The sequence below is a fragment of the Ananas comosus genome, linkage group 15 (assembly GCF_001540865.1).
Source record: "Ananas comosus cultivar F153 linkage group 15, ASM154086v1, whole genome shotgun sequence".
NCBI lineage: Eukaryota > Viridiplantae > Streptophyta > Magnoliopsida > Poales > Bromeliaceae > Ananas > Ananas comosus.
Genome location: NC_033635.1, coordinates 3494614 through 3518366, shown reverse-complemented (window position 1 = coordinate 3518366; position 23753 = coordinate 3494614). Strand labels below are relative to the sequence as shown.

The window sequence follows — 23753 nt, the reverse complement described above, 5'->3', positions numbered from 1 at the left end:
TGAGATAATAATTTTTGCATGGGCCCACTTTCCTTATTTGATTAGCCGGCCCAATTTGGCCCAACCGGTCTCTTTTGGATCAGCCTTGGGCCTGAGAAAATGCACTCAGTGCTGTTCTTCAGAAAATAATAATAATAATAATAAAACTTTAGTGGGAACAGTCCCCAACGTGAGACTATTTCATTCATCATTTACACGATTTTGAGATTCGTGCCATTTGTGACCGGGTGGATGCACGAGCCTCACGTTAGGATTCGTCCCTATCAAAAAAATTTTCAAGATTTACTAAGATTTGACTAAAAGTCATAATTTACAAATTATTCATTTACCATTTTTACAATTTTAGAAACAATTAATTATAATCATCTCGAAATATTATTAAACTAGTACAACACACAAAAAAAAAAAAAAACACTGGCATTCAAGGAAAAAATCAGATCTCTGCGTAAGCTATTCTTCACGACCACCACTAAAATTGCCTGTGTTGAAATCGCCAAAATTTTTAATGTAAAATAAGATACAAATGAAAATATAATTACATCTCTAAGCAATGATAGCATCAACTAAAAAGTCGTACTATCACAATTACCTGTTTACCATTTTTATAGATTTCAAAAGCAATCATAATAAAGATCAACCATAATCAAGCTTTTGAAACATTTGTTAGTTCCTAAAAAACCCTAATACTGTTGTGGGAAAAGCATTCAGATGATGATTGTATCTTTGAGCAAAGAAATTCTATTAACTTAGAATCGAACCTACAATTATTCTATTCTTCATCAACAACACTCAAATATTTGCACAATAATCTCCGAAATTTTAAAAATATAGTAAGATAATAAAGAAAACACAAAATAGAGAAACAAATCGATCGTCAAAAGAATTTAGATTTAGAGTAACTCACCATCATTTTTTTTACCTCCGACTCCCATTGATAGAGAGAGGATGCTTCAAAAGAAGAAAGGGAGGAATGAAGAAAATGTTTAGAGCGTAGAAATGAGGAGCTTTTCCGGGACTTAACACTGGTTTTCACGAGTAGCAGAAGGATGAGTAAAAATAAAAAAACGCCAATTTAGAAACGTGAGGTGTAACGCCTGGAGAGATGAAAGGACGCGTGAATATGGTTAAGCATATTAACCTTTCTATTAGAATAAATTACACTCGTGCCACGCTAAAAAATTTACAAATGCCCTAAAAAATGTTGGGAATATAAAAAATATAAAAAAAAAACATCTTTTAAATTGTCATAATCCTTACAATTTATGTGATGCCACACAATTAATTTCTATTTGTTTTGTTTTGTTTTGGAATTCACACTTTACCTTTTTTTTTTTTTTTCTTCCTCACATCTCTACAAAGGTGATTTAATAATTAATAATAGTAAATTAACAATCATGTATGGCCTATTGGCCTTTGTGTTATGACAATTTGTTTTCCTTAAAAGAGATAATTATTAGACCTTTTTTTTTTTTTACATGCACTTTTTTTTCTATTACCAATTATGCCAAGTGCTTGGATCATGGCAAACTCTTTTCCTTGAGAAATAATTTATTGGACCATTTTTTTTAAATGTCACAGTGTCTAAAGTTTTGTTAGTCATATATTATTTGATGACATTTTTTTAGGGTAACATGAATCACTGTAATATGTATCACTTTTATATGTTGTGAGAAATATCCAACACATCATGTAGTGTAGGAGTTCTCCAATTCTTTCTTAGTATTGGAGCATGAAGGTTGTCTTATTTAATTTTCTCTGATTTAATTTAAGTCTACGTCTTAATTTATAAAATAATTTTTGCATGAAATGTGTAAGAGAGTTCTGAATATAAATATTAAAATCAACATTCTCTGTAGCCTAAACTTGTAGAAAGTAACGGTTGTTTCACATTATTTAATCATTTTTAATTACCACAAAATCAATGTCCCATGGTACAAAGTAATATATTTTTAAAAAAGATGGACTGATATATAGAATTGTTTTTTTTATTATTTCTACCTCATTATATTATTTTTTACTGAGTAAAAGTTATAAGATATTAAAAAAATAAAAGGGGCTAAACATTTGATTTTACCCCGGGTTAAATAAAATATCTTTGCATGATTGCATCCATCGATGTTGTTTTTTTTTTTTTTTTGAGAAATAGGTAGCAAGCTACCTGCTTCATTCATTAAGTCTAATGAACTGGGCATACAAGTTGTAGGCAGCTTAGGCCTTCGAGTAAGCGGCAAAAAGGTGAAAAAAGAAACTGCAAAAGAAAAAAAAGGGGAGGTATGTGAGGGCGTCAAAGCAATGTACTCCAAGTGCTTATCAGAGCTTTGAGGCGTTCAAGAGACCCAGAAACCGTGGGCGGCTTTCCATTGAAAATAGAGTTGTTTCTATCTGTCCAGATTACCCACCAAGTCGCAGCCAAGAGGATCAAGCTTTGGTTTCGCGACGTGGCGACAGGAATTTCAGTACCTTCAGTCCAGAGAGCTTTAGCATCTCGAGTGCTGCCTACGTTTGCATCCGTTAGTCCTCCCATACTGAGAAGAAGATATCGGACGTAAACACAGTCGTTGAAAAGGTGGTCGCAGCTTTCCGTAAGGACTGCGCAAAAAAGCACAGTTCTGGTCTACGTGCATGCCTCGGGTGAGCAGTCTGTCAGAGGTGGGTAGTCTATTTCTAAGGAGTAGCCAAATGAAAATTTTAATTTTAATCGAAATTTTGAGCTTCCAGATGTGCTGATTCGTCGGGACACAAAGTCCAACATCCGTGATGAACTGGTAGAGGGATTTAACTGTGAATAGTTGCTTGGAGGTCCATCGCCATTTCACCAAGTTCGGTCTGTCACTAGGGCGGAGGCCTTGGAGCATGTCTTTAAGCATCGATACTTGTCTTCGGCTTTCGATAGAAAGGGTTGCCGTGGAACCGCGACAGATAAAGCGCCATCTCCAGCCGCCCTGATTCCAGCGCTGAGAAATCCGGATTTTCTTATTCCTAATGTTTTGAAAGTTGATCGGGAATAGAGTACGAAGAGGGATTCCTCTAATCCAGATGTCGGACCCCATCCGGATATTTCTTTCGTCGCCAAGCTCATAGGTTCCTCTACAGGAAAACACATCTGGACAACAGTTTGGTATTTAGCTATGTTTTAGTTCACATGCAAAGAGCAAGGTNTCTCAACAGTAGAGCACGCTCTTCCACCACTGTGAATAGGGGGCAAAGGATCTGCCCTCAAGCAGCGGCTTACGTCTAACGTAGTAGAGGGATGAAATCAATTTACACCAAAGGAGGTCACGGTTGTTAAAATAGCGCCACCACCATTTGGTTATAAGTGCCAGATTCATAGATTTTAGATCTAAGATTCCAAGACCACCGTCTCTTTTACTTTCGCATACTGAATTCCAGTTGACAAGGCAAGCACCACCGGTAATTTTGGAGCCCCCTTTCCAGAAGAAAGCTCTTCTGAGTCCCTCTATCCGATTTAACACCCACTTTGGCGCCTTAAAGATGAAAAAGTAGAATAGTGGTAGGTTGGTGAGAACCGAGTTAACGAGCGTGAGTCTTCCCCTGAGCGAGAGAAGTTTGGCTTTCCAGCCTTCTATTCGTGCTTCAACTCGATTGATGACCACAGCCCAGTCTTCCTTGCGAAGTTGCTTGTTGTGTAGTGGTAGGCCCAGATAGCGGAATGGTAATCGTCCGACTTGACATCCTAAGATGTTCGCAAGTCTGGCTGCCTTACGAGGGTTGGGGCCCAAGTAGAACAGTTCCGATTTCTCTTTGTTGATGCTAAGGCCAGAGGCCCATTCGAACATGTTCCAGAGAAACAGCAAGTTGTGCATAAAACGTTTTCTCGGTTCACAGAAAAAGATTGTGCCGTCGGCGTATTGTAAAAGCACCGTTTGGCAATCGTCGGATGGACCAATGCCTTGTAACTGATTGTTTCTCCTCGCGGTTTCAGTGAGTCTGGCTAAGCAGTTAGCTAGTAGTAAGAAGAGGTACGGGGAAAGGGGGTCTCCCTGCCGAAGCCCCTTCCGAGTTTTCAACCACTGGGTCGGGATGTCGTTTACTATAACAACTACTTTGGCGTTACAGATGCATTGCTCGATCCACGCCCACCATTTATCGTTAAAACCTAGCCACTGCAGTATCTGTTTTAGAAAGGACCATCTCACGTTGTCGAACGCTTTCTCGAAGTCAGCCTTGATGCCAGTGCATTCCTTCCCGGATTTCGAACACCAGTATATAAGTCATCCATCGATGTTGTTACAATACAATTGTGAAGGCACACGCAATGTTTGAAAAAATATTGTAAAATTTAGAATTATTGCCGTATCTTTCTTTTAAGGCTAAAATACAAAAAAAAAAAAAAAAAAAAAAAAATCCACTGTAAATACCACCCCTTTTATTTTTTCCTGACTTTTTTAAACATCTATATTTTATTTTTCAAATTTTCAAGTTGATATATTCAATACCCCTCTATCAGAATTATATTACTATTTTGCCAATTTCTTATAACTTATATAAAAAGTGCTCTTGAAAATTAAAAAAAAAATACTAATCTTTTTCTTATAGAATAAGTGAGGGCAATTTGATCATTACATTCACTCCATTAATGCTGTAATTTGCTAAAAATAATTATAAAATTTTAAGATGACAAAACACAGATTTTTGAAAGTTACCAAAAAAAAAAAAAGATGAAAAATAAATATTTACAAAAGTACTTAATATATTTTTAGCCTACTTTAACCTCAAGTTACAGGTTAGGAGGAAAAGGATTTGATTAAGCCCTTCGGCTTTTTGGGAACAAATGTTTTACTTGGTGTTAGTTTAAAAACAATCCGATCCATCAAGCCATTAAACTCTATCCGATCCAATTGATCTAATCTATCAACATGTCGACCCGATTCAATCCTATTCATCAATCCGACCCATTTCATCTAAACTAATACAATCCAATCAAAGGCGTCTGTGTGTGTATATATATATATATATAGAGAGAGAGAGAGAGAGAGGGTCACGTCGATATATTATCGGTAACACGGAGCCTTCATGCTATCAAGTTGTTTTTGATAATGCAACTTTCAAATCGACGATCGGCTATGTTAAACTTAATCTACACTATTGAAAATATTAGAAAACTAAATTTCATAAATTTTTGACATCATTATCTATCAAACGAGCCTTCATGTTATCAAGTTGTTTTTGATAATGCAACTTTCAAATCGACGATCGGCTATGTTAAACTTAATCTACACTATTGAAAGTATTAGAAAACTAAATTTCATAAATTTTTGACATCATTATCTATCAAACGAATAGTGTAAAAATAAACTTCTGAAAATAAAAATTTCATAACAAATTATGATAAAAGATTTGAATTTAAGATAAGAGATACTGATCTTACTTTAAATAGTGAAGAGAATTTTCTATAAAAATTTTATCAGATTTTGATTGTTTACACCGTTAAATTCACAAACAAATCATATCGCCCATTAAAATTATCAATTTTGAGATATTTTGATCACTAGTCAAATAATATCGAAAAAAATATAAAATTTGATTTCTAAATACTTTTAATAGTATAGATCAAATTTAACGGAGCCGATAGTCGATTTAGAAACAGTATTATTAAAAACAACTTAGTAGTGCAAAGGCCATCGTGCTATCAATAATATAGTAGCCTGACTCTCTCTCTCTCTCTATATATACGAGGCCAGCTATTATACTCTTATGAGTATGATCGCTCTCGTACTCATAAGTCGTTTTTGATGATAGAACTTTCGAATCGACGATCCATACACTTAAATATTATCCAGAGTATTTAAAACTTCTAAAAATCAAATTTCATAATTTTTTGACATCATTTACCTTACGATTAAAAGCTCACAAAATTGACAATTTTTAACTGTCAGTATGAGATACTTGCTAGTTTAACAGTGTAAAAAATTTAAATATGTTGAATTTTTGCTAAAAAATTCTATTCACTACCTAGATAAAGATCAATAACTCCGATTTTAAATTAAAGAATCCGATCATCCATTTTTAGAACGTCGTTTAATTTTGACCATCATTTTACGCCCGTTTGATGGAATTTATTATGATTTCGAAAAATTACTAAATTTATTTTTTAGAAGTTTCAAATACTTAAAAATTAAAAAATTAATATAATAAAAAAATATTAGTAGATAAAAATAGAAATAATATATAAATATTTATCATAAAAGAAAAGATATTGACTTATAAAAAATTTAATAAAAAATAAATATTAATAGTTGGAGAAAAAAAAAAAGTTTCGTTATGTTATTTATTTTGCATACGAAAAAGGATAAATTCTGAAATAGGCCTGTCGATAGACTAAAATTTAAAATACGTGCTTTTATATATAGTATAGATATAGATATAGATATATATATTTTGAATTAAACAACTTTCAACCAAAAGCGGATTATTCAAAATCAACCAATACTGATCTAATTCGGTTCGAATCTGATTGACTCAATTGGTTTGGATCAAAATTTCTATCCCCAGCATTATTATTATTATTATTATTATTATCTAAAATCGTCGCAATGGATCAAATTCCAACATTACTAATTTGTAAACTCAACAACGAAAAAGATAAAAAGAGAACAAAAATATCCAAATACGAACCCTTTTCTACACAGAAAAAGAAGGGAAAAACAAATTTTGAAAAAGTCGAAATCAAAAATAAATTCCGCCCAAAAAAGTGACCAATCGAATCGAATCTCAAATTTTTTAGGTTAAAATCATAAAATGTATAAGACACCCGCCTAAACTTTAATACGTTTTGAAATTGACCCTCTAATTTTTTGTTTGTTTGATTTATATCTATTCTACTTATTAATTATTGGGTAAACTTCAAATATCACCTCTATGGTTTCGTACTTTCTCACTTTAATATTATGTGATTTAAAATGTATCAATTAAGTATCACGTGGTTTTATTTTTTTCTTTCTATCAGCTCCTCCGTTAACATTTCGTTAAATTATATATAAAAAATTTTAGATATTTCATCTAGATTTATTGAGTATTTACTTTAATATCTTTTAGTTTTAATTTTTTCACTGCTTTAACTAAAAAAATTAGTGGGGGATAATAAAAAGAGAAAAATAAAACCATGGGACACGAAATTGATATATTTTAAACCACATGTACTAAAATAAAAAAGTGAGAAATTACAGGGATGGTATTTGATGTTTTTCTTTAATTATTTGAGTATCTTAATTTTGATGATTCGGTTAGAAATCAGAATAAATTTTCATAAGAGATGCACATGATTAAAAATTATTTTAGTCAAATTGCTAATGAAATGAGCTAAATTAGATGGTAAGTAGAGAGATGTAAATCAAATAAAAAAAAATTAAGGGCTGAATTTCAAAATAATTAAAGGTTACGGGGTGTGTATACAATTTAACCAAAATTTTAGTTTCTTTTAAGCGCTCAAAACAAACAGCACTTTCGAATTTGTAAAAATGGCGCTTTCCCTCCTCCCCCACTCCCTCCTCCTCTCATTCTTTCCCCTCAAATCCAAATTCCAAAACCCTAACCCTCTCGTTTCTCCTCTCTCTCTAACCCTAACCCTAGTTTTTCCCCATTTCGAACCATCGCAGTGTCCATAGAAGAAGAGAACGAAGAAGCAGAGAAGGGGCGACCATGGCGAACAAGGAGAACAACTGCGCCCGCCTCACCCGCTCCGCTGCCTCGGCAGCGGCGGCGGCGGCGAAGACGCATGCCACCACCTCCACCTACGCCCCCGCCGCCGCTGCGGCGCCACCACCTCGTCGCCTCCACACCCCGGCCAAGAGAAAGCGCAAGGCGCTGGCCGAGCTCCCGAACCTATCCAATGTCGCCCCCGCTCCCAATCCCCCTCCTTTTTCCAAACCAAGAACGAGATCGAAGGCAAGGGAAGAGGCTGCAGCGGTGACAGCGGAGGCGATGGAGGCAGCGGCAGCGCAAAAGGAAGCTCCTTTACCTCTCACTTCCTCTAACTCTCCTTCCACTCAATCTAATGAGAAGGATCCCCAAATATGTTCTTATTACGCTGGTGATATATATCACTACCTTCGATCCTTGGAGGTGAGGTCTGGTTCTAAAAAATTGGACTTTTTAGGCTCAATTCCATGTGGGTTTTGTCTAATTCGAATTGGGTCCTCGTAATTTTGATGAATCTTTTAGGCAGAGCCGAAGAGAAGGCCCATTGCTAACTTTATTGAGACAATTCAGAAAGATATTACGGAAAATATGCGGGGGATGCTGGTGGATTGGTTGGTCGCCGTTGCGGAGGAGTATAAACTTCTCCCTGATACCCTTTTTCTCACAATCTCATATGTCGATAGGTTTCTTTCAATGCATGCTGTCGCTCGGAAGAAGCTGCAGCTTCTCGGAGTTTCTTGCATGCTCGTAGCTTCGTAGGTGTCAAAGCTCTCGTTTTTTTCTTGGTATTCATCTAGGGTTTTTTTTGAGCGGTCGATTAGTTATTGATAGCGCCTTCTTTTCTTTTTCGGTGCAGGAAGTATGAAGAGATTAGCCCTCCTCATGTCGAAGATTTTTGTTACATAACCGACAATAGCTACACGAAGCAGGAGGTATGATTTCTCTTAGCTATCTTCGCCGAATGTTATTTTTGGGTTTTTCCTATGCGAGTAAACAACATGTTCCATTTGTGATTTTAGGTTGTGAAGATGGAGGCAATGGTTCTAAAATTTCTCAACTTTGAAATGGGAGACCCCACCGTAAAGACTTTTTTGAGGTATAGAATTCGAATTCAATATCAATTATGCTGGAGAGAACTTTGCTTATTGTGGCAATTTATCTCAAATATCCTGTGTAGTGGCAAAAAGGCGAAACCTGTCGTTTACTCTAATAGGCCTGATTATGTTTTATTTGTTTGTCATGCTATGTGATTGTTTTTAGGACCATCAATTGCATAACATGAAACTTAATGAGGTTGTTATGTTTGCGTTCCTTTTATAGGAGATTCACAAAGGCTGGTCAAGGTTGCAAAGTAAGTTGGTCTACTTCTTTTATCTACATTGTTTGTTTTTTTGGGCAACTGTTCCTGGACTTGAAGTTTTATCCTGAATTTTGCTTTTGTAATGGATGATTCAATTATTTGCAGTACCCAAACCTGTTGTTGGAGTTCTTGGGCAATTACCTTGCTGAATTAAGTTTGGTGGATTATGGCTGTGTTCGGTTCTTACCATCGGTTATTGCGGCTTCTTCTGTGTTCCTGGCGAGATTCACCATTAATCCAAGGTCCCAACCTTGGGTAAGAGTGCTTCTGATGGTAAAATTCTCATCTAATTTGTATACTGCGGCATGTTTGGTAATAGTTGGTAATTTTGCTTGTGTAGAGTCTATCACTCCAAAGTAACACAGGGTATAGTGCCTCTGAGCTAAGGGATTGCATTGCCGCAATCCATGATTTGCAATTGAACAGGAAATGTTCTGCCTTGAAAGCCATCAAAGACAAATACAAGCAGCATAAGGTAAGACTAAGCACTTTTGTGTAGTATCTTGTCTATTTCAGTTTGGCCCTCAACCTGTAGTTTTGTTGGGTCTTGTTTGGTTTAATTTCATTTTCACTAATTTTGAACAGTTCAAATCTGTGTCAACCTTGGTTCCTCGCTCAGAGATTCCTCCATCCTTCTTCAAAGACTATAGAAGATAAAGGCATGGAGAGTTTTGCGACTTTTTGCAGACAATGTCTGGTTGATAGCTTTTTAGGAGTTATTATCACTTTATAGAAGTGATCTTTGAACAATCTCTGATGGCGAAAAGCTTTTTCTGGTTTCCACCACCAAAGCAGCTGTCAGGCAACTAATGCTAAGTGCGGAAAAGGAGAGGTATGTTGATGTAGATGATCTGGACTTGTGAGTAGATTCTGCAGAATTTTGGGCTTCAGAAAAATTTTGTAGTTCAACTTTTCAAATTGACAAGTGAAAGCTACTCTAATTTCTATTTGTATATATCTATCTATTTTGAAGGAAAGAAAATCCATATCTACTATATGGTTGCATACATTGTGGAAGTTGCATGTTATGTATCTCTGAATATGTGATGTATACAATGTGGCAATTGCATGCTTTGATGAAGTTATTAAGTTCTGATTCATTTCTTGAGGCTTGATGATCTGGGGAGGTGGAGTTTTACTTTCAAAAGAAAATTATTTGGCCAGTTGGAATTTGAATTACGGTCTAATTGATGCTATTAGAATAATGCAAGTATCTCACGAAGAAAAGTTATTATGGAAGATTGTAAGCCACAATATGGTTGAGGCACCTCTGCACTGGCAGTAATTCTCAGGTTGCAGTTGATCTTTATCAATCACCAAGCAATTGGTTTGGCCAGCAGTGTATAAGATTTTTTTTTTTTGCTCAGAAGAAAACGAATATAGAGATATCGGGTTGTCTTAAATATCAAGGTTAAGATCTGAACTATTTATGAGTTGCTTTGTAATTTCTATTGCTTTCAGATTCTGTACAACTTTATTTTGGCAATGATATTTTGGGAGGTTTTCCTCTTTTAACTCGGAGAAAAAAAAAAAAAACATGCATTAACATGCTATTTGAAGAAGTGGATAACCAGTTGCAGCAGAAGCTATTCCACTCCTTCATTATAGCCATATTGTAATATGCTTATAACTAAAGTAGATAGAGGTATCTATTGGATGTTTCTAGAATTGATGCAATTGTAACTAACGTAGTGGAATGTTTGTCAAGCCAATCATATGTTCATTTCGAGTGCAAAGGGAACAAAATTTTGTTTATGTGTAAAGGGCATGTTTGGCAGGGATGGACTCGCTTTCTGAAGTCTTGAGCACGTGAAAGTCTGAAGATCGATGATTTTGAGGTGCACCTGAAATGTATTTCAGCACAGATCGATTTCTTGCTGGGACCCTCATAAGAATTGTCTCAGAAACCGCCCCTTTCGTGCACGGCGCGTGCTCATGACTTCATGCATAGACTGCGTGATGTCGAGCTCAATGAACTTGCCAGTACGATGAGTTGGAGCCCGATACTACCAAAAACGCCCGAAATGTGTGGATAGTTCCTGTAGTTAACTGATATTCTGGCTTTTAGTCCATTGACAAATCACCTGCCAATCACTTAAGTTTACCTCATTTTTCATTGATTCATGGTTTCAGCATGTGGCCCGTCTATCAAATGACCATTTTGCCCCCTTTTTTTGTATAAATTTGCGGCAGGAAATGTCATTTTACAATTGAAGGGTAAAATTATCTTTTTGAAGGAAAAAAAAATAACATGTTGAGCTCGCGACTTAACAGAAGTTACATGAATTAAGGAAGGAGTTTCATGAGAAATCTCAAAACAAAGCTGCTTTCTGGTACAAGCTCCAAAACTGTCAGTTTACATATCTTTTATGTTGTTTAAAAATAGTAGATATCATTATAATGTTTTGATGGTGCGATATTTGAATTAAATAAGCTTCCTGAACTATATCTTACAGCGGTATCTTACAGCGGTAAACAGAGCCTTCGAAATTAAGCGAGATTGGGGACCAGGTGATCCTGCAATATCAAATTTGTTTATAAACCATTGATGCACATGGCTAGTATTGAATCACAACTACATGTTGTCATATTTGCTAGAAGCACCTGCAAACTTTCGATTTGCTATTCATTTGACATAATTGTGCACAATTAGCAACCAGCCTTCTAATGGTTGACTGAAGATCATATTCTGTTAGTCTCTAAAAACGTAAAATGCACGAGTAGTCTCTAAACTTTTGATGAATTGCAAGTATGCCCCAGATCTTTCAGACAGTACTGAACTACCCAATTGCTTGCAGTGCCATCCCCAGGTGAATTTTTCTCCAAAATCTCTAGCTAGGAGCTGAACAACATAAGATTTTTTTTTTTTTTTTATGACATCGCAAGAAATTCGGTAAGTTTAGACACTAACATGTAGAAGTAAAAGATCAGAAACCAAACTGCGATTCGCTGAAAAGGCCCTTTCATCTTGCCGTTTCTAAAGCCGGTCGGCGAGCAATTCTCACCTGTCAAAAGTATATGCTAAAGCCGAAGACTCAAATCAAGCTTTTGCTGCTCTGTTTGGTTCTTCAGCTGCTGAGAATCTGTTAAAAAGCTCCCTGGCCACATCAAACCTGTTTCTTCTTCAAAGGGGGCCCATCCGATCCTCGTGTCCGGCGCGATCGCGCCGAATCTCGCCACCATGACTGCACTGCTTTCTCTAGGCGCCTTCTGCACCATCGAATGAGAATGCACTCTTAGAGACTGAAGGATTGGAGTGCTGGCGGGCAAATTTGCAATCGTCCTATGCGACAGCTGGTGAGACTTCCTCGCGGCACCCCTCTCCTTCTTGTGCGCATTCTGGTGCCCTCCGAGGGCCTGCGAACTGAAGAACTTCCTCATGCAGAAGTTGCATGAGAATGTCTTGTGAGGAGCTGTTTTAGCTGGTGGAGGGTCAGAAGTGCTTTTCTGATTAAGCCCACCAAGGCTTAAATCCAACCATTCTCCATCGAAATTGTTGCCGAGTTCTCCACTACTGCTTCCTTCTGTCTCCCCCACTTCTTCATTTTCCATTTGGGGTAACACAAACTATGTTAAGTTGAGCTTTTAGAGGAAGCAGAATGGAAAGTCTACTTGAGCCTTTTGGTTGTGAAGTGTTTCACTTAAAAAGATGCAGTAGAGGAGGTTAAGAAGTGTTGGGAATAATTGAGAGGAGAGCAACTAGTCAAGGGAGAATGGAAGTGGCATGGATTTTTCTTTCCAGTTCAGTGCCTATCTTGTTCCTATTAGTGGCCCACATTGTTGGTGCTTGTTATTCCATAAACAATGCCTCTTTCATGTTTACTGTTGCCAATTCCAAATTGGAGATTCCTCACTTTCATTTCCTATTCATTCAGTCACACCCACTTATTTCTATGGATCAAAATTACAAGGTTCGCAATCTAAGGGCAATACTATCAAGTGTCATATCTTAGCTTTTCCTTCTTTCCTCACCTCAATTATGAGACTCATATTTTAACTATTCCCATGCTTATAATAACATACTTTACAATTTTGACGGTTTTCAGTAATTCTACAGACCTCCCAAAATGCTATCTTTAAATATTGTCGATGCGTCGACAAACATATAATGTAAAAGCTATTAATAGATTCATACATTCAAAAATAACATATAAGTTTGCCAACACATTAACGGTATAGAAGAAGCCCAATATAGAAGCCCAAAATACTTTTCCTTCTTGGTGTCCTTTTCATGAGTAGGTTGCTTTCAACAGTTGGAGAATAACATGAAGTTCACATTGGAGGAACTTCAGTCCTTGCCATGGTAAGAATTTTCCTTGATTCTTGTTTTTCCGGTCTATACTGTTCACACCAAACCTTGCACTTGTTGAGGATATCAGATTACTACTATGTAATCTGACGATTTCGCTTCTTAGGTAGATCACTGCTACAGGTTTTCTACCTCCAAACCTTTCCCAGGTCCTTAGACTTAAGTACACGAATCTGGCTAGCAAATTTGATCAGATTCAACATTCTCGTCAAGAAATAATAAGTATTGCTATGTCAATAACATCATCCTTATATAATTGCTTCCGGTATCATCTTTTCTCGCGACAATCAAGATGCTTTGAAAACTAAGCTCAACATGTACAATAACTAATTTGGAAAGATGGGGATTATTCTTTATTATAACACATTGGTTGGTTGCTCCTTTTTGGGAGCTCTCAACAAAGTCATCATACACCCTTTCCCCCTAAATTTATTAATAAAGGATTTACCATGTAATGGATGCCCAACATTAGGCCATTACACCATTCTGATTACATTGCAAGGTATAAATCAAAGCACAAAGGTGAGTGGATATGCCATTACCAAATTACACATGCATAATATATTAATAATGGGTGTAAAGCTTAGGAGAAGGTGGGTGTTGCACTTATACTTGCTTAATACATGCTAATATTCCAGTGGAATATCTGATTGGAGATGTGCTCTTTTATGGAGCTTTGAGCATCATGTTGTAGTGGAGGATGTTTCAGAAGCTGCTGCTTTTTGGAGAAGCACTTGTACTTAGCAAGTAGCTTATGGGGTGGAACTATGGAGAAGATATAGTTGGATAGCTCTTTAAGTCCCACCCCCCTGGCCCCTGCAAAAAGCCCAGCAATTTTTATTTTTTTTATTTTTTGGTTACTTTTTCTACTTGCTGGTGATGCCAAATTTGATGGTGATATTTTTGCTAGTGGATTGATGATCAGGAAAACAGATCTAGATAAAGAACATGGATTCTCATCCACATCTTCTTTTTCTCCACAACAAATGGAGACACCGCTGTCCCTAAAGCAAGTGGCAAAAGACTTGATGGTTGGTATCCGAGACCCAAGTTCGAATCCTAGTTGATTCATATTTCCAGCTAAGTTTATTTTTAAATGAAGTAAACGAAACGGGTAGCGTGCTATCTATCTCTCAAAAAAAAAAAAAAAAAAAACAAATGGAGAAGACGAGGAATAAATATATGTTAGGTATAATTTGTTTTCTTTGGATTAAATGTTTGGATAGTACTTGAGACTTGGTTTCAGTCCCTGGACTTTCTCATATAGTTGGTTTATGGGACAAGATCACTTGCTGACTTTTTTTTTAAAAAAATTGAGCAAAGGATGAATGCAACGTAAGAAAATATAAACACTAAGGGTGTGTTTGGTTTCACGTAAAATTGTGAAAAAAAATTTCGGTGTAAAAAATTTTCAGTGAAAAAAAAAAGTTTTAGGTTGTTTAGTGTTTGGTTCATAGAAAAAAAAAAAGATTTTCATAACGGTTGTCTGGTTGAAAAAAAAAATAAAAAATTATTTAATATATTTTTTATTATATATATTATTAATATATAATAATTATCATAATATATTTAATTATTATAATTTATATTAAAATATTACATATATATATATATATATAGAGAGAGAGAGAGAATCTGGCTACGGTGCTTGTAAAAGCATCAAGCTCTTGATACTTGTAAGTTTTTAACGTTAGATACGTCTTTTGATCATTTTCAATCATTAGATTACACTATTCAACTAACCACTCACTACCTTAAAGGACCCAATCATTCTAATCTACATTCTTTTAATTCAATGGCCAAAAATTACAAGCAATATAACATATATTTAAAAATATAAGCTCAATTTTTATATATATATATATATATATATATATTAATCAAAGAGGAGGAGAGAGAGCACTGTTCTCTCTCTCTCTTCAGGTTGGTCTGAGGACCGCTCATCTCTCTCTCTCTCTCTCTCTCTCTCTCTCTCTCTCTCAGGTGGTCCTGAGGACCGCATGCAAAAAGGCATGAGCCCTGCTATTTTTTTCCTGTAGCTTTCCGTTTTCTGCTCGAATAGAGGGGCAAGCGAAAACTCTAATTTTTCAGCGGATTCGTAAAAGAAAATTTTTGAGAAAATTTTTTTACAGAGAATCGAACATCAACAAAATATATTTCAACTGAAAATTATTTTTCAGAGTCTTTTTGCATATAACCAAACACCCGCTAAGGGCTTGTTTGGATATACAGTAAAAAATATCCACGGAATTTATAAACTTTGCTTTTGGTCTAGATGAAATAGGAAATCATGTAACTCTAAAAAATTCTACGGATTCAATTTTTAAACTATTTAAATGCGCGTCATGCAATTCCACGAAATTTCTCTAAATTTTAAAATGAAAATTTAAAATTTCAATTAAAATTTAAAATTTAAAATTTGAAATGTGAAATTTGAAATTTAAAAATTAAAATTTGAAAGTTTAAAATCTCAAATTTGAAATAGAAAAATCTAAATTTAAAATTTAAATTTTGAAATAAAAAATTTAAAATTTAAAATTTAAAATATAAATTTAAAATTTAAAATTTGAAATTTGAAATTTGAAACTTGAGATTTGAGATTTGAAATTTCAAATTTGAAACTTTGAGATTTGAAATTTGAAATTTGAAGTTTGAAATTTATAATTTAAAATTTAAAATTTCAAATTCAAAATTTAAAATTTGAAATTTGAAATTTAAAATTTAAAATTTAAAATTCAAAATTTAAAATTTAAAATTTGAAACATTAATTTTTGAAATTTGAAATTTGAAATTTAGATTTTAAAAATTTAAATTTAAAATAAAATTTGAAATTTGAAATTAAAATTTGAAATTTGAAACATGAAAATTAAAATATGAAATTCGAAACTTGAAAATTAAAATTTGAAAATTGGAATTTGAAAATTAAAATTTGAAATTATAATATTAGAAAATTTGAAATTTAAAATTTAAAATTTGAAATTTATTCTTTGAAAACTAAAATTTAAAATTTAATATTCAAAATTTTAAATTTGAAAATTTGAAATTTGACATTTAAATTTTGAAATTATAAAATTTAAATATTTTATATTTAAAATTTAAAATTCAAAATTAAAAATTTGAATATAAATTCAAACTATAAATTTAAAATTTAGAATTGAAATTAAAATTTAATTTTAAAATTTAAAATTTAAATCTAGGTTGAAATTTAAAATTTATGTTGGAATTTATAATTTAGAGCTTGATATATTTTTGGAATAAGGAAGCTTAAAAATGGTGGAATTCTTTTCTTTGGTTAGAATGGATTATAATTTTACTTCATTTTTTGAAGTTTAATTTAACTATACTTGAAAAATTACATTATTTTTTTTTCTTCCAAAAAATTACGTTATTTTTTTTTCCAAGGGATAATTTTTCTGCATAGCATAGTTTAACTATGCTTTATTTTTAGGAGTATCTAAACAGGCCTAAGTGAAAACTTTTGAGGGAATAAATTGCAACCACAAGACAGCAGTGAGAATATCCATAACTTTTTCATGTTTCTTTTCTTTTGCTAGATATTGTTTGATTCGCTGGTACAATCATCTCCAACCCCAATCATGATCTTCGTTGAACTTCACCACACAATGTTGGAGAGATATCTTCTTCTGCACCATGTGTGTGTCTTTCCCCAATCAACATTTTCATTTCATTTTATAGTTAAAATCCAATTATTAGCTTTTACAAAGTCAATAAGCTGCAACTTACAAGATTTGAAATATAAAATGAGATGAAAAGACCGATAAAAGTACGGTCCACAAATGTAAAACTGCACCAATCACAAGCATTAATATCTCAAATGTTTGAATTTTCTTTGTGCGGTTATGTGTGTGTGTGTGCGCGCGCGCGCGCGAGAGCGCGCGGGCGTTGTATTCCATCACATCATCAAAGGGCCAACCCTACAGGGTGTTGAAGGGTCGGCATAGAAGAATTTGAAATCTAAATCCTTTTTCTCTTTTGGGTGTGAAATAAAAAAAAAGAAACACTACAAGCATATGATCATGTTTGAGGAGATTCAGGTTTAAATCCAATAAGCTACAGGATCTATTTTGGAATTGAAAATAGACAGTAAATTAGGTTTGATTCTTACACTAATTAGACCACTAAAAAGCAACTTATTCTAGGTACCTCCACATTATTTGCTTCCTGGGAATGGTGGTCACAGTATCAGTATTCACCTAGAGGAGTCAGGAAGGTAGTTTATGAACATTCATATGGATTTTTCCTGCTCCCAACTAACCATTCATGTGAAGAGCAGGTGAAATAATTCTCTACTACTAGATTTGCAGCAAAAAAAAAAAAAAGAAGTTTATGTCACCTAGTTTTTTACTCAACCTGGTAAGATTAGACCTTTAAGCTCCTCCCCCCCCCCAAAATAAATAGTATAGAACAAGAAGGAAAACGAAAGCATAAATTAACATGAACTTCTCTTGAGTTTTATAAAAATATATTGAAAAAAAAGGGAAACAAAAGAAAAGTTCAAAGAGAAGGAGACAACAAGATCTTAAATCCAACACATATCCAACACTGATGCTTATTATTCATTCACTTACATGTCTAAACAAAATGCTACAAGACTACAATTCCGATAATCTAATCATAAAATAGGTTGGAGAAAAATATAGCCTTTGTGTTGGCGGGTAGCAACCTCTAGAGAAGTAACAACAGCAGCTCTAAAACTTCAAGAAAAGGAAATACAAAAGTTCGGAAGATGTATAGTGATAAATGAACAAAAATGAAAACCATAAGCTGTTCTATGAGATTTTGTTTGGGAGTCACTTCACTGTTACAGGATGATCTCCTCTTGCACGCTGACATTTAGGGTCTTGTTCGGGAGGACGATGCTATTAATCACCACCACTTCATCTTCAACCGTCACAGCTTCACCTGCAATTGAAGCAAAAGGATTAATTGTTTGAATAGACTAAAGTCCTTCATTTGCGTTCCACTTCATACACAACAGTTGAAGATAAGAGAAGAGAAATCAAGCATTACCAAGGATAGTAATCCCGAGTTTGGCATTGTAGTCTCCCTCTCCCTGCAATTTATAGCGGGATCTTTAAAAACAACAGAAAAATGATGAGAAGTATTGGTAACCTTATGCTACGTTTTTGTCTGGCAATTGACAAAGTGTTTACAAATTCAAATGCATGGCGCTAGTAAGCACAAATTAACATAAGCTGGCAAAAAAAATGGTAATTTTAATCAAAGCATCAACATCAGAAACCACTGCAATAGGGCAGTGAGAACTTTTGCGAATTTATTACACGCAGAATTACTTGTGTATGTAATCAATCAAACAGTTTCATGAGGGAGGAGTCAGAATCTAGAGGAGGGATCATCGTCACGCCTTTCTTGAATTGGAACCTCTTGACTAACTACATCCAGACTATAACAGGAAGTTAATCCCTTTCTGCAATATATCCAACTAAATGGATCCAAAACAAACAAAGGACTCTCTTTACCAAGAGGCAGTAGTAGAAAACTCATAAGTATTCGTATGCATCACAGAATCTATACTAATGTTTAACTATTTTTACTGAAGACATAATTCATAATTTAATATGTATATTATTGATAATAATGGCCTAAATACAAAAAGGTATTTCAAGTAAGAAATATGGAGAATGCAATCCCACATCAAGTCTAAAACAGATGCTGCAAGTAATTATGTTAATCAATGAAAGCTTCAACATGACTGATAACGAAAGCTTCAACATGACTGATAATACCAAATGTAATATTTACAAAGTAGCAAATTAAAGATTAAAAGACCAATGCAGCCATCTCATTAATTATAGACAGTATTGCGGGCCTTGAAGAGTTGGACTCATATGACTTTTTGGCATACTTGGATACGGAAAAACAAAGTAAGATTGAATGCTACTTGGATTTGGAACTGTTCAAAAGGTAAAATTCTTAATTAGAAGTTCATTGTTAAGAACATAAACAACCACTTGAGAAATATGATATCCCGAGAACATTATAATGAAGAATAACCATAAGAACAAACATTGACATAATCTTGCGGTTCTAAAATTCTCAACACAAGGTAGAAACCTAAAATGTAAGCTTGCCTGTACACGAGACCACTTCCCAATAGATGACTTCCACCCAACAATAGAATGAATAACAACTGCATTTTCCTGTAATGAAAGGAACCTTATTAACAAGCTTGACAAGAAATGATTACTCATTCATCAACCATGCCCAATCTAACACACCTTAATTTCAACATCATCTAGAATGATGCAACTGATAAGCCTAACACCAGCTCCAATACGAGCATTGGCTGATATTGATACATTAGGGCCAATCTGTTCAATGAAAGCTACACATCAGTATTCAAAAACAAGACAGTAAGATCTTGGACAAAAACAAAAGTGCTGACCTAAAATGATGTAGTACTTTAAAGATCTTCTAGGCATTGTTGCTAAGGTCAAAAAGGTTGATTACACAAAATAACATATCTGAAGCACTATCGTCTATGTATTGGGTAGCCTCATAATTCATGCTTCACACCAGCCTAATAAGAGTATTTCAGGAAGAGCAGCCATACTGCCTGTACATTGGATAGTTTCTATTGTATTTTTGTTAGTCGACATGCTTAATGTTCTAGATCATAGATCATGTTTACCAGTGTAATTCTTTAATATTAATCTGCTGCTACTTATTCTCACTATAATTGTATTAACATCCCATTGCTATCAACAGTAATGTAGTTCAAAATATGTAGGTTGACTAAATCTTCTTACATGCAATTAAGACATATATTACATGTACTTTCGTATATAAATAAAGTAAAAGCACAAGGAATATTTCATTATGATTTAGGTATAAAACTGAACAAAATCCATTAGCCGATTGCATGATCATGTTAGTTTAAAGGTCTTCTTACAGGGGGGGACTTTGGTAAGTTCACAGATATAAATGAAAGAAACAAAGTTTCTGAAGCATTTGTAAAATTTCAGATTGCAGGGGAAGATCTGTAAAAATATAATTTTTGTAGGGGTATGTAAATCTCTCAAAAGCAAACTACCTTTGCACTTGGATGCACTTTTGCTGATGGATGGATATACACATCACCAGTGATTGTGGCCCTTCTCGCCCCGTCTCCTGCTGCTAGAAGTTGGGGAGAGGTATGGCGGAATTGAGAAAGGTACAGGGCAGAGCATTTCAACGACATCCTGTGCATAAAAAAGCACCAGTTATTGCCAATACAATAGTTTAGGAAAATTGAAAATAAATCTGGAGAGTTTTTTTTTTACCCTGGAGTCTTAATCTGTTCCCAGAAGTCGAGTGTCTCATACGTGTAGAGTACTTTCTTCCCTGCAAGAGGGGATAAGATATCCTGATCCAGCCTAACATAGTCTGCAGGAAGAGCCCTGTTAAAGCCAAATACAGGGAAAGAAACCATAAGAAACCAACCCACCATTACAAGTCTCTAAAGTGAACTGTGAAAAATATTCAAATATGAGAAACTAGTATCAACTAGAAGATACTGTATATTCAATAGCATCTCTTGGGAAAGCAACGTATCAAAAAACATTTATTACCAACGACAAATTTTGAAAGAATAATTAGATCAGCAAAAAGAAAATAAGGTACCATCAACAAGATGATATATGGAAAAGAACTAACTCGGACATGAATAACATCTAGAGAGCTGCAACAGATCAATCGCAGTAACAATATGGAACTACTAAATTAAGAATTTTTTTGAAATAACCAAACAAGAAAAATAAGTAAGTATATGCTGAATTGAAACCTTAAACCACTAATATGGAGGCAAAGCACATTCTGAGTCGCTGCATATTGCCAGCTCAGACCATATCATACTATCACGTTGACACCTTGTTGTTAAGGTGCAACGTAGGATGACCAGGTGAATCCAACAAATGCAATAGTGGTTGAAAATAAAGTAATGGAAAAAAGGTCACCAACAGTCTAATTCATGTTGGTAAAATAACAGATCTGTGAAATTAATAACACATGTTACAAAGTTACATATCGTAAGTACTTTGTTGCTGATTGGAGTGCTTCAAAGCTGGTTACGCGTCGTATATTAGCTGAAATATCAGATTACGAAAAATCAGGTTTCTTTCAGAAAATGTAAAATTAAGAGTTAAACAATAAGCTATATTCGATAATTCATTCACATTTACCTCTGTCTTTCCGCTCTGTAAAGACATCTTCTATGGCATTAAAGATATCTGGTGTAAATATATAGACACCACAATTTATAAGGTCGCTCACCTACACATAGTGAAAACCATGATAGAGTGATGTCACTTAATAAACTTCCTAGAACAAAAGCTAACAAGAAGTAACATGATTCTGAAGATGTATACTCACAAAAGTTTCCGGTTTCTCTGTATAGTGTAGCAGTTCATTTGTGACAGGATCAGCCACCAACTCACCAAATTGGCTTGCTGACTCAGCTGATACCTGAACATGCACACAAGTGGAATTAGTCACACATGTTCGAAAATGAATGGCAGTAACAGATCAATCAGATAAGAATTGACAAGAGCAATCTTTGCATCATTCCCACACCTTTATTACTAATACAGTACCCATTCCACCATATCTTTTATGGGCATCTGCATTCACGGAGAGAAATGAAGCAATTAAATACCATAACAGAGCTTGAAATTGGTATAATTTTAGACAAAAATTGCAAAGTATAATCTTCTGCACAATAAAAAGTGTTCCAATTTTTCACAGTATAACTCAAGCAACTAAAAGAGAAGTTTTTTCTTATATGGAGTTTGTAAGGGTAAATGATGAGGAAGGGATTTCATACTATCATGCAAATATGCAATCGAGTATAATACATACCAAAAAGCGAATATTCTGCAATAAAGAAGGTATAAGAACATTGATAAACAAGAGACTGGAGCTACATCAGACACTCACCAAGCATTTCTGGGAGGGGAAAGCTACAACAAACATCGCAATTCAGCAAAACTATATGAGACTGCGAAACAAAAGAAAAACTTCACAAATTTACAATCACAACTTGGTTAAAACTTGTCATCGCAGTGTGGAAGTGTTGCTGCTTCGATTATATTCTAAATAAAAGTAACAAAACAGTTTAATTTGCATCACATTGCTTCTATTTTTATAACATTAACAAGAAGCAAATAAAAGAACACGAGGAGATCTCAAACCGGGTTGTCTTCCATTATGTAATCTCTGAAGCTGTACAGCCCTCCTGCCGAGCCATGTGGCTTATCTTCCCTCAAATATCTAAAACAAATAAACGAAAACAGATCGATCAAACACTTCAAAGGAGAGAGCTTTCATGTATCCATGTTAATACAAACACACACAAAAAAGGGATTTTTACCTAACAGGAACTCTAAGCTCATTGGATAACGCCGACACATAAAGCGCGAATTCCCTCTCCTCATAGAACCCAATCAGGTATATCTGTGCTAAATTGGGGATCTACAAGTTTCAAGTCAACGTATTAACATACTACAAGGAAGGAACTAAGATCCTAATATATTACCAGCAAAATTACACATGCATTGATCTAATGTTTCACATCACATACTCTTCTGCATGCGGAGATGGGGTGATGCACCATCGGCTGCCCCGCCAACGGGAAAAGCGGCTTCGGCACGTTCAGTGAAAGCGGCCGAAACCGCGTCCCTGCATCAAAGGCCCAACGATCACTTCAAAATCCACAAAACCCATCAACAAGATCTCAGTTTGGGAACGGAATTAGGGCGAGATCTCAAAAAAAAAGAAAAAGAAAGCCTGTTAGTGGGTCCACCGACCAGTATCACCGCACACTCTCTGTCCGGAGATCCCATGAATCGCCAATTCCAGTGAGTCGCAAAAAGCATACTTTTTCAGAGGGATTCGATGTAAACGGAGGGATAGGGAGAAAAGGGGAGGCGAGATTCGCTCAAACACATAATGCGTTGGCAATGCGTGTGGAGTGCGGGAAGCAGGGAAGGGGTTTAAAGGGAGAAAGAGAGAATGAGATGAGGAGTAGAGAGAGTGAGAGGGTCGGTGTTTGCGGAGAAGAAGGAACGTTGATTGCGTTTAGGGGGGGGCGGGGGGGGGGAGCGAAGAGATGAGAATTGAGGGGACTCCGGAGTTGAGTGTGAGAGAGCAGAGAGAGAGGAGAATCAGAGGCGGGGCTGACACGTTCGCTTCCGGCTCCTTCGTCCTGGGGGGATTTTTGTGCGATGGGTGAGAATGGGGCGAAGAAATGCTCTGACCGGTGTACTGAGAATCGGGAGAGGAAAGAACAATTATTGTGATATGTTCGCATGCATTTCGATCTTAATGCGAATCCTTAGGGCGGATGTTGTTATCATAAAGGGTCCTTTTTTTTACCCCTAGATTGCGTATGAATATTTATTAAATAAA

The 23753-nt window shown here is 35.2% G+C and overlaps 3 protein-coding genes across 5 annotated transcripts; 1 reads left to right on the top strand and 2 right to left on the bottom strand.

Annotated features, from left to right (window-relative positions):
* On the top strand, window positions 7503-10406 carry LOC109721634 (cyclin-A3-1-like). 2 transcript variants are annotated; one of them, XM_020249340.1, is made up of 8 exons: window positions 7503-8082; window positions 8182-8291; window positions 8516-8591; window positions 8679-8755; window positions 8980-9010; window positions 9125-9274; window positions 9360-9494; window positions 9605-10406. In XM_020249340.1, exons 1-8 carry the CDS (start codon window positions 7660-7662, stop codon window positions 9674-9676), a joined length of 1074 nt encoding a protein of 357 aa, XP_020104929.1. In that variant the 5' UTR covers window positions 7503-7659; the 3' UTR covers window positions 9677-10406. The 2 variants fall into 2 exon arrangements, with proteins under 2 accessions (XP_020104929.1, XP_020104928.1); XM_020249339.1 differs by having other exon boundaries at window positions 8182-8414.
* Window positions 11230-12804, bottom strand: LOC109721106 (zinc finger protein 7-like). Its single transcript, XM_020248524.1, has one exon. The coding sequence runs from the start codon at window positions 12569-12571 to the stop codon at window positions 12041-12043; it is 531 nt and encodes a 176-aa protein (XP_020104113.1). The 5' UTR covers window positions 12572-12804; the 3' UTR covers window positions 11230-12040.
* Window positions 17869-23188, bottom strand: LOC109721719 (mannose-1-phosphate guanyltransferase alpha-like). 2 transcript variants are annotated; one of them, XM_020249470.1, is made up of 15 exons: window positions 23136-23188; window positions 22927-23026; window positions 22717-22817; window positions 22538-22616; window positions 22284-22344; window positions 21921-21967; window positions 21720-21812; window positions 21530-21620; window positions 21385-21433; window positions 20633-20749; window positions 20404-20551; window positions 19589-19681; window positions 19442-19510; window positions 18360-18402; window positions 17869-18251 (listed from the first exon to the last, which is right to left on the bottom strand). In XM_020249470.1, the coding sequence occupies exons 1-15, from the start codon at window positions 23186-23188 to the stop codon at window positions 18151-18153; spliced, it is 1245 nt and encodes a 414-aa protein (XP_020105059.1). In that variant the 3' UTR covers window positions 17869-18150. The 2 variants fall into 2 exon arrangements, with proteins under 2 accessions (XP_020105059.1, XP_020105060.1); XM_020249471.1 differs by lacking the exon at window positions 17869-18251 and having other exon boundaries at window positions 18395-18421.

Bases quoted from the DNA above. Each gene is read 5' to 3' on its own strand.
- LOC109721106 (XM_020248524.1), bottom strand. From the start codon at position 12,571: ATGGAAAATGAAGAAGTGGGGGAGACAGAAGGAAGCAGTAGTGGAGAA.
- LOC109721719 (XM_020249470.1), bottom strand. From the start codon at position 23,188: ATGGGATCTCCGGACAGAGAGTGTGCGGTGATACTGGTCGGTGGACCC. The intron at 22,818-22,926 runs GTATGTGATGTG...TGAAACTTGTAG, and splicing joins CCATCTCCGCATGCAGAAGA to ATCCCCAATTTAGCACAGAT. The intron at 21,621-21,719 runs GTGAGTATACAT...CACTATGTGTAG, and splicing joins CAGAGAAACCGGAAACTTTT to GTGAGCGACCTTATAAATTG.
- LOC109721634 (XM_020249339.1), top strand. From the start codon at position 7,660: ATGGCGAACAAGGAGAACAACTGCGCCCGCCTCACCCGCTCCGCTGCC. The intron at 9,011-9,124 runs GTAAGTTGGTCT...AATTATTTGCAG, and splicing joins AGGCTGGTCAAGGTTGCAAA to TACCCAAACCTGTTGTTGGA. The intron at 9,495-9,604 runs GTAAGACTAAGC...AATTTTGAACAG, and splicing joins ACAAATACAAGCAGCATAAG to TTCAAATCTGTGTCAACCTT.